General features: G+C 34.7%; 1 protein-coding gene, 1 non-coding gene and 1 pseudogene across 4 annotated transcripts in view; all 3 read left to right on the top strand.

The window, feature by feature from the left end:
- The window catches only part of LOC149131048 (putative transporter slc-17.2 pseudogene), an 8,210-nt pseudogene extending 5,944 nt beyond the window's left edge, over positions 1-2,266 (top strand). Inside the window, exon 2 of one of the 2 annotated variants that reach the window (XR_016238355.1) lies at positions 1-2,266. This exon is cut by the window's left edge and continues 1,957 nt beyond it. The product of XR_016238355.1 is annotated as a putative transporter slc-17.2 pseudogene, transcript variant X2 (transcript). The other variant, XR_016238354.1, reaches the window with a different exon arrangement.
- A 2,338-nt stretch (positions 2,267-4,604) lies between these two features.
- Positions 4,605-7,438, top strand: LOC106868749 (putative transporter slc-17.2). The gene is made up of 2 exons (XR_016238356.1): positions 4,605-4,744; positions 5,197-7,438. It is a non-coding gene; the product is annotated as a putative transporter slc-17.2 (transcript).
- Positions 7,439-9,741: 2,303 nt separating this feature from the next.
- Positions 9,742-10,000, top strand: part of LOC149131047 (putative transporter slc-17.2) — a 558-nt gene continuing 299 nt past the window's right edge. The window contains exon 1 of the mRNA XM_089341597.1: positions 9,742-10,000. This exon is cut by the window's right edge and continues 299 nt beyond it. Coding sequence (XP_089197723.1) covers positions 9,742-10,000 — 259 coding nt within the window.

The raw sequence follows: 10,000 nt of genomic DNA, 5'->3' as shown, positions 1-10,000 counted from the left end.
CGTGTTTGCCTTATGCGCTGCTATATGTGTAGTTGGTACAATATTATATGCAATATTGGCAAGAGGAGAAATTCAAGATTGGGCGATTTCGGAAGACTCCGGGGTATCTGTTCCCCTTAACGACATGAACACAAATAAACCGGCTTAACCAGTTTACTGAAATTTTAGCTATACCAAACACGGCATTATCACCGAGAATGCATAGTTTTCTTTACTTCTGTGATTCCGTAATGTATGTATGTATGTATGTAGGTATATGTGGATGTATACACATACACCTACACACACACACACACACACACACACACACACATATATATATATATGTTTGTGTGTCTGTGTTTGTCCCCCCATCATCGCTTGACAACCAATGTTGGTGTGTTTACGTCCCTGTAAGTTAGCGGTTTCGCAAAATCGACCGATAAGATAAGTACTGGGCTTACAAAGAATAAGTCCTGGGGTCGATTCGTTCGATTAAAGGCGGTGCTCCAGCATGGTCGCAGTCAAATGACTGAAACAATTAAAAGAGTAAAGGAGTATATATAAACAGCTAAGTAACTAAATATTGTGACGTATAATTTCTATGTATATTTAAAATTATTTCGTTATCCCCTGACGACGTCATAAGTTTAAATAGAAAAATCTGGCTTTTCGTTGAATAAATTTCTTCTTAAAATCCTTTTTGTATGCGTTCATGTATTATAGTTATTGTTTTTCATTTCACTTTGAATTTAATCTGTTTAAGGTTACCTTGATAATACTGCGTTAACATAACTTTTCGGAGATGTTGGTCTGAAAGTTATTTTATACCTTTTTTTTTTCTATATCTAAATATGTTGGCAGAGTGGAAAAGATCGTCAGTAATGTGTGATGTAATCATCAACTGAAAATGTGATTTCCTCCGTTCTTGTTCTTGTAAGCGATATTTCGAAATTCTTGTAAGCGATACTTGGATCTACTTATCATACACGCAGACTTGCCCCGGATGTTAATTCTATTTGAATTTATTGGTATCTGTTTGTTTGATGTAGTTATTCAAGTTCGCTTCATAGTCACGGTTTCGAAGATATTGCATTTTAAAATCCATTGTACCTTTTGTTATCAATGTATATGTTTAGTCTCTTACTTGTTTCAGTCATTTGACTGCGGCCATGCTGGGGCACTGCCTTGAAGAATGATAGTAGAATGAATCGTACTTTTTTTTAATCTTTATAAGGCCTCCTACTTATTTTATTGCAGTCAAATTTGAAGAAAAATTTTCATGAAACATAGTTTATATAAAAAACAGTTTTTGAAATCGCAATGACACAAACTTTTCAGGATTGAAGTTTTCGTTTTGTGTCTCTTGAACACAGTGTTGGGGGTTATCCATAAAGTGGAAGATATTTCTAGTAACGGTGCTATTTCAGGTTTAGTTCAATATCTAGAATTCTTCTCAAGTATTTTTCCTTTGTCTTTCGCAGTAAGTCACTTTTTCTATTTACTTTGAAAAAGAAATGTGTATTTTCTATTAATACGCATAATTATTAATATATATTCACTTCTTGGAATATTTCTAAGGGATGAAATTTTGATTTGATGTTTATGTACCCTGGGTGTTATATTAATTTCGACCCCGTTTGGCCGATGTAATTTTTATTGGATTTATTGTTTGTAGTGCAGTTCATGAGATTTTTGTTTTACAATTCCTTTTTGCATTAACCTTTAATTCCTTCATAATCTTGAATTTTTTGTCCTTCCCTCTTCAATTGTTTCACAAGTTCTACAACGAAGGTCTCCGCAGTTTGCAACTTGCATTATTTCTCTTTCTGATCTGAATTTCCTCATTGTTTATAGACTTTCAAGATTGCATATACGAACGGTGTGATCACATGGTGTACTGAACGTTGGACAAGGTAACAACTTGACATACTAAAACCTTCTTTGACTGACAGAGTGGGTAAATGAAATTGTTAGCAATTTTGAATAATAATAAGCAATTTCAAAGCATTATGAATTAACTTAAGACTGAAAAGGCAATTGAATAGTTGCTTACCGGGTGAAATATAGTTGTGGGACCTGTGTTTCGGCTTCGAAGTGTCCTCGTCAGAAAGTCTTTGTCCCGTTCTCTTTCCATTAGTATTAAACGTTCTGATATGCACATTGCGGTTGAGAACTGTACTAACCATTTGAAAATGAACATACGCCCATCTAATATCTGTCTACATGAGTGCTTTTGTCTCTCAACTGAAAATAATAAACTAATAAATATTTCTTGGCCAATAAAGCTTTCATGTTTTTAATATATTTATTACTGTATGATTTACACAACGGTCAATCAAAGTAGAACAATGTTGACAAACAAACTTCCACAGCTGTTTCTTTCTATGATTTGCTTCTCACCCTATCACTCTTTCTTTACTGTTATATTTCTGGGTTTATTCCTGCTTCTTCATCTTTTTTTTTGTTATAAATAATAAACACACTAGCAAACACCATGAAATATATTATTGTATTTCCTCCTTTAAGACTACGGCTTACCATGTCCCACTATTCCTCTGACAGGTAGCAATAACGAAGAAATTTGGTTTGGTTGACGAGTATGAATGCGCTGTTGAGAGACAAATCCTCATAAAATTCTTAAGTACAAGTTTTAGATGAGGAAAAAAGGAGTGGACAGGGATATGCTGTCTTTCAATAACTTTCTTGAAAATTGTATGTGAATGGCAAACACAGCCTGAGTGAACGGCCCTACGATAAGCATATGGCTATTGACCGAGATATGGCAGAAGTATGAAAACACATGTCCTTGATGAGCTGTGTATTCTAGGATCTGTGTCTGGGTTCCTTAAATGCCTCTTGTTATTTAACACTACTTAACGGAGACTTTGTTCGTATTTATATCATTTACTTTTTTGTAAATATATTTTCAGAAGATTTTCTCAAGTTCCTTCTGCATTGTATATTGGCCATCGTATCGTTTCTTCAGGTTTGTTAGTTTACTATTTAATACCTTCCACAAAAAACAAAACGTTAAACACAATGAGAAACGAAAACATAGAGACGAAGATAGAAAACGAACTTTTTTCGAACAACGAAAAAAAAACAAACAGAGAAACGAGACATGCAACATAAAGAATATTTCCCCTCATCAGTTGTCCCATGTTCCATCTACTCCGCGTTCGAAGGCAAGGACAATACGAGACAGGGAAAACAAATGGTAAGGGTTGTTAGGCCAAGACGGATGATTACTCAGATTATTAATTTATTTAAGATATATTGGGCTTATGGTATGGTTCACATTTATCAGTTACACGATTAAAGTTAATATTTAAAAGTTAATATTTTTCAATAGAGATTGAGAGACCACAATTGTTTTAAAATAACTATAAATTTTTCTTAAACAGTTCCAATTTTTTATTCGATGGGTTTTAAACTAAAAGCAGCGCATCATCTTTATACAGTCCGTCCGTTATTACAGGGAGTTCATTATTAAATTCATTTAGAATGTATATGCCTCCCTACGTCCGTTACTTGGGCTGAGTCTGTAGACCCCATGGTGATGTCAAATGAATTATATGAGCCCTTTCTAACCCAACATTTATTATCAAACTTAATCAGTGAGTTTCTGGCATTTAAAATAACATTAAAAGTCTTTTAGCGAAAATGAGTGCTTTACTCAGATTCATCGCATTAATGGAAGAGTAACAGTTGTCAATATCAATCTATATATATATATATATATATATATATATATATATATATATATATATATAGAGAGAGAGAGAGAGAGAGAGAGAGAGAGAGAGAGAGAGACCGGTGCAGGGAAGTAGACATACGGAAACACATGAGGTCACACGGCACGCTGTCATGCGTACGCACAAATTGGCGAACTCACACTCATACACATACAGACAAGAGAAAGGCACGAGCCCATTAGCAAGCATATAATCATATACACAGTGATGCGTGCGCTTACATGTACTCACACACACACACACACACACACACACACACACACACAAACTATCTCTCTCTCTCTCTCACACACAATCTCTCGAAAGATTTCTTCATCACTACAAAAAAGCGTGATTAGCGAAGAAAAGGCGGTGTACATGATATACTGGCTACGTTTGACGATGTTTATGTCTCCTTTTATTTTCCAGAAACAGCATGATGTTCTGGTAAACAATCAACGGTGTTGAAGAGCATAAACATCAAAGCTGTAGTTGAGAAAAAGTTAGCTGACATGGCAGACTGGAAGCCATCTGAATATTGGAAAAGAGTTACCTGTATCAGGATGATTCGCGCCGGATATCAAAATGCCGACATCATGACCACTACTCAGTGCTTTGTGAACACGTTAAAGGCTGTAAGATTGGCTTTGACATGTAACGGCTGTTATAGAAATCGTATCACAATCAGTGGGTGCAGAATAAGTTGAATGATATTTGCAGGTGAAAAGATGCTCCTAGGCTTATCAGAAGGTGATCTCCAGTAAACACAGATTCGCTGCCAAATGTTGCAAAATATAGATATTGATTTTAATAATCTAATATTAATTTTTTTCCTTCATTTGTACAGGGTTTCAAAATTCAGAGAATTCACAATCGATTGCTTCTTGCCGCGACGTATGAGAAAAAAAAATACTCAAAGAATTTTATTTCTCAGCTTCACCAATTCTGTCCACCAACATTTGTCACAGTTTCTGTCACAGTTTGGTAACGAAGACTAAATTACATGAAATGACTCAACTGGTTCTTAGGTATGTCTAAAGCTTTGAATTTAACAGAGGAGGAATTCCAAGGCGCAAAGATTTTTCCAAACTTTACAGATAGTAACCGAATACCAGAACGTTTGTCCTCTGTAACTTACTGTCACAACTCTGCACGTCCACAGTTATTTTATTTCTTGGTTGTGTAAAACAGACACAAAGTACAACTAACGTATATTCATTGTTATATCGTATAACATATATTGATACTTGATTGGTAAATGACATACTTGTTAATCGATAATAAATGGTGCTGATGTTCTGTGAAATATAACTGAACTGCAGATTTTTTGTTCATCATTTTGGAAGAACACATAACATTTCAATAGCGTTACACTTTTGGGACCAAACTCCTTTTATGTAATGAAGTCAAATGCAACAAGTGTCTCTTAGTATTTGTCTAAGTATTTTGGACTTACATCTTTTATCGATTATATTTTCAGATTCTGATCATCAAGTAAAACGTTGTGAAAATTGGTAAAAATTGAAATTTACACAAAATGTCTAAATTTACCAGCTGGATTAAACGTTATTACTCATGCCGATGGAGATTATGTTATGCCTCTACTGCAGCGTTTCTCGTTATGCAAACATTAAGAGTTGATCTAAGTATGGCATTTGTGTGTATGTTGAAAACGCCCAATCGTACAAACGAAGAAGTTAACATTTCTGCAAACAACCAAGAGTGTTCCAGTTCAGATAATCATTCCATAAATCAAAATTTTAAAGGAGAATTCGAATGGAGTGATACGTTACAATCGAACATGCTGGCTGGGTACTTCTATGGATATGTAATAACAAACATTCTAGGTGGTTTATTGGCTGATAAATACGGTGGGAAAAGAGTTGTCGCAGGTTCAATACTTTCAGCAGGCATTCTGACCATTCTTCATCCAAGTTTGTCTCGAATTAGTGGTTACATTACGCTTGTTCTCAGAATTTTAACAGGTTTGTTATCAGGACCGATAATCCCAGCAGTTCAGTCCTTATATGGTCGTTGGGCGCCTCCGCAAGAAATCAGTTTATTGGTTGGGTTTACATTTGCAGGTCAAATTCTAGGGAGTGTTGTAGGTCTTTCAACATCAGGTTATCTTTGTGTTTATGGCTTTGACAATGGATGGGGTTCTATATTTTATGTATTCGGTGGATTATCGTTAGTGTTTAGTTGTGTGTGGTTTTATGTTGTTTATGATACTCCAGATGTCCATCCAACTATCAGCGAAAAAGAACATTCTTATTTAAACAGAAGTATAATAAGTGAAAAGGTAGTTAAAACAGTGCCATGGATACAACTGATTTCTTCACCTGCAGTTTGGGCCATTTGCTTTGGTTGGTTTGCTCATAGTTGGACTGATTTGTCTTTCCAGGTGTTGCTTCCTCTCTATATGAAAGAAGCCTTAAACGTTAATGCAACCTCCAACGGTTTAATGTCATCTGTTCCATCGCTTGGACTGATCATCGCACTACCCCTGTGGGGGAACTTAGCTGATTTTATACGTTTAAAGAAATATATGTCAACTCGTTGTGTTCGAGTTTTATTCCAAACCTTTGCACTAATTGCTTCAGCATGTCTGTTGATTGCCGTAGGATTCCTCAGATGCGACCAAACCATTCCAATAATTACGCTCTTGTTTCTCATTGGAATAACTTTATCATTTACCAGTGGTGGTGTTCTCGTCAACAACAGTGATATTGCTCCAAGTTATGCTGGGACCGTATTTGGAATTGCTAATGCTTTCGCAACAATGTCTGGTAGTATCAGTTCCTTAACTACAAAAGCTCTAACCCCAAACGGTACACAAGAAGAATGGCAGATTGTGTTAGCCTTGTGTGCTGCTATATGTGTAGTCGGTGCGATATTGTACGCAATATTGGCAAAGGGAGAAACCGAAAAATGGGCGATTTCGAAAGACTTTGCTTTATCTGTTCCTCTTAACGATATGAACACAAATACAACGGTTTAACTAGATTACTGGAATCTTAGCGAGATCAAACCTGACAAGATCTTACATTTGTTTACACCGGTGTCTGTGTAATGTAAGTATGTATATATCTGTTAAGTAAACAGTGTAGCTATACAATTAACATTAATATATTTTATTTAAAATATCACAAGCTAAATCGTCGAACAGATAGCTTATGGTAACTATTTTCTTCTCTCAAATATATATAGACATACCACACACACACACACACACACACACACACACACGTATATACATTATGTATATATATATATATATATATATATATATATATATATATATGTTTTTATGTATGTCTGCTTGTATGTATATGTAAAACAAGTGAGTGTATGATGTACCGAACACCGCACGTGGTAACTTCTTTATACATTAAAACATTGTTTTACGTCCAGAATAGGTACATAAAATTTTCTCGAAATTATTAGCAGTTCAGTGTAATAAGGCGAGGCAATTTCAAAATTGAATGTGTATGTTGGCTGAAGTATGCAATCGAATATTAGCTTACCGGGTGAAATAAAGTTGTCAACCCTGTATTTCAGTTTCGAATAGACCTCGTCAGAATATCTTTGCCATTATATTTTATGCACACATTGACCAATTGCAAGATGAACGTATGTCCATCTAAACTCCATCCATAAGCATACATTTGTTCTTCAACTGAGAATAATGAACTAATAAATTATATTTTATGACCTATAAAGCTTTCATGTTATTAATATATTTGTTACATTATAATGTGACGAGATGGTGGAATCGTTAATACGCCGGATATAATGCATAGCCGCAGTTTTGTCCGTCTTTCCGTTGTGGCTTTAAATTCCGCAGAGTTCCAGTTTGCCTTTCGTCGTTTTGGGACTGATAAAAGAAGTACCATTTTAGCAATGGAGGGGATCAAGAGGTAGTATTCATCAACTTTAAGACATTATATTATGTCTAATTATATTTTAAAAAGACAATTATAACAATATACATACATGTATAACATATTATGCTTCACATATATAATATATAAAATATAAAATACCAGTAATTATTCAAATATATAACGTAGAGCATAGAAAGAAGGATATGCTCTAAGTTATATATTTTAATAATTACTGGTATTTTATATTTCATATATTATATATGTAAAGCATAATATGTTTATACATGTATGTATATTGTTATTATTGTCCTTTTAAAAAAATATATATCTTCTTTTATTCTTTTACTTGTTCCAGTCATTTGACTGTGGTCTTATTGGAGTACCTTGTAGGTGATGGTCTTCTTCTCCATATTTACCATAACCCTTTTCGGGGGTAACACCGCCCACCTTCTGTGTTATCTTACACGTGAGATGACTGGTTTCGCTGAAGAACACAATGCACCACCAGGTTCAAGAAATGAAACCACAATCTTGTGATATATTGAGTAGTAGTAGTAGTAGTAGTAGTAGTGGTAGTAGTAGTAGTAGTAGTAGTAGTAGTAGTAGTAGTAGTAGCAGTTGTTGTTGTTGTTGTGGGTTGACGCATAATTATTGCAGCCTTTTTTCAACAAACTTTATTCCACAAAAGCAATAACAATATTTAACAAAAACTTCTTAAAGTGACGGTCTGGCCGTCTACCAAACAAATGGGAAGCAGTAATTGAAGTAGATGGTGAATATGCTCCAGAATAATCATTTAAAGTTGTTTTTGTTACACGTTTTTTTGTTGAATAAACTTTGTTGAAAAAAAAATCCGCAATAATTATGCACCAACCCAATAATTGTTATTATTGTTGTAGTATTAATCGTGGTGGCGGCGGCGGCAGCGGTAGTAGTAGAGGTCGTCTTCATTATAGTAGTAGTGGTAGTGGTAGTAGCAGTAATAATAATGACAGTTGTCGTTATAGAGTTGTTGGGCGCGGCGGCAGCACGATTTCACACCTAAACTAGCCTTGCAAGTACGTCTCAGTAATGTACATGTGTGTGTGTGTGTGTTGTGTGTGTGTGAGAGAGAGAGAGAGAGAGAGAGAGAATGATAATAAAGAACATCTATCTATCTATCTATCTATCTATCTGTCTATCTATCTGTCTATCTATCTGTCTGTCTCTCTCCCTCCCTCTCTCTCTCTCTCTCTCTCTCGCTCTCTCTCTCTCTCTCTCCCTATCTATCTATCTATCTATCTATCTATCTATCTATCTATCTAGAAACAAACAAATACGTTAATAATGATTTCTTATATTAATACAGGACCACGCAAGTCAGTGAATGCACAATCGACAGAAAACATAAAGAGACGTAAAGAAATGCTGAAAAAAATTTTTTTCTCACTTTCACCCATTCTGTCCACCGATACATGTCACTGAACGAAAACCGGATCTTCAATTTTTGCCACATTTTTGAAACAAAGAGTAAGTCACAGATGAAATGACTCGGCAGTTCTTTGTGAAAAGTGTAAAGCTTCAGTTAAACGGTGGACAGAAAGGAATTTGGAAAGTTCGTTTTTTTATTTTTATTTTCCATAAAATTACAGTGTATAAAATAATCTGAAAATCTATGTTCTCTGTAAATTACTGACACAAATTTGCACCTTCACAGTTATTTACTTTATTTTTTAATTGTATTTTTGTCTTGATCTCATAATTTTAATGTCAAAGTAAAGCAGAAACGAATGCTACGAAAACAAATCGATATGTCTTTACATTGAATGGTAAATGGCATGCGTGTTTAACGATAATAAATAGTGCTAAAGTACTGGGAAATGTTACTGGACTAAACCCATTCTGATCATAGTCTTGGAAGAATATATTTCATTCTATAAGAAGATACAATTTAGAGAGCAAACAAACATCTTTTATATAATAAAACCATTTTAAACAAATCAAGGTGACCAAATCAATGAAATAATTTGTTAATTATCGCACGCTATCTTTCACTGTTTATTTCAGCATACAGAACGTATATCACTCAGGAATTAATATACTTTCAGATTCGAAATCTCAGCCAAAACCTCGTGAGGATCAGTGGAAAGTATTCAATAATGTCGAGATTTACTAATTGTATTCAGCGTTATTACTCGTGTCGGTGGAGATTATGTTATATTTGTGCAATGGCTGCTGTTTTGGTGCAGACATTAAGAGTCGATATAAGTATGGCTTTTGTTTGTATGTTGAAAACTCCGAATCGTACAAGTGAGGAAGTTAACGTTACTACAAACAACCAACATTGTTCTGGATTTGATAACCGTTCAATGAACCAAAACTATGAAGGAGAATTTGAATGGAGCGACACGTTACAAG

This window comes from Octopus bimaculoides, chromosome 25, assembly GCF_046866305.1.
Source record: "Octopus bimaculoides isolate indiv1 chromosome 25, ASM4686630v1, whole genome shotgun sequence".
In the NCBI taxonomy this organism is placed as follows: Eukaryota; Metazoa; Mollusca; class Cephalopoda; order Octopoda; family Octopodidae; genus Octopus; species Octopus bimaculoides.
The sequence above is the reverse complement of the archived record's forward strand: the minus strand, read 5'-3'. Positions and strand labels throughout refer to the sequence as shown.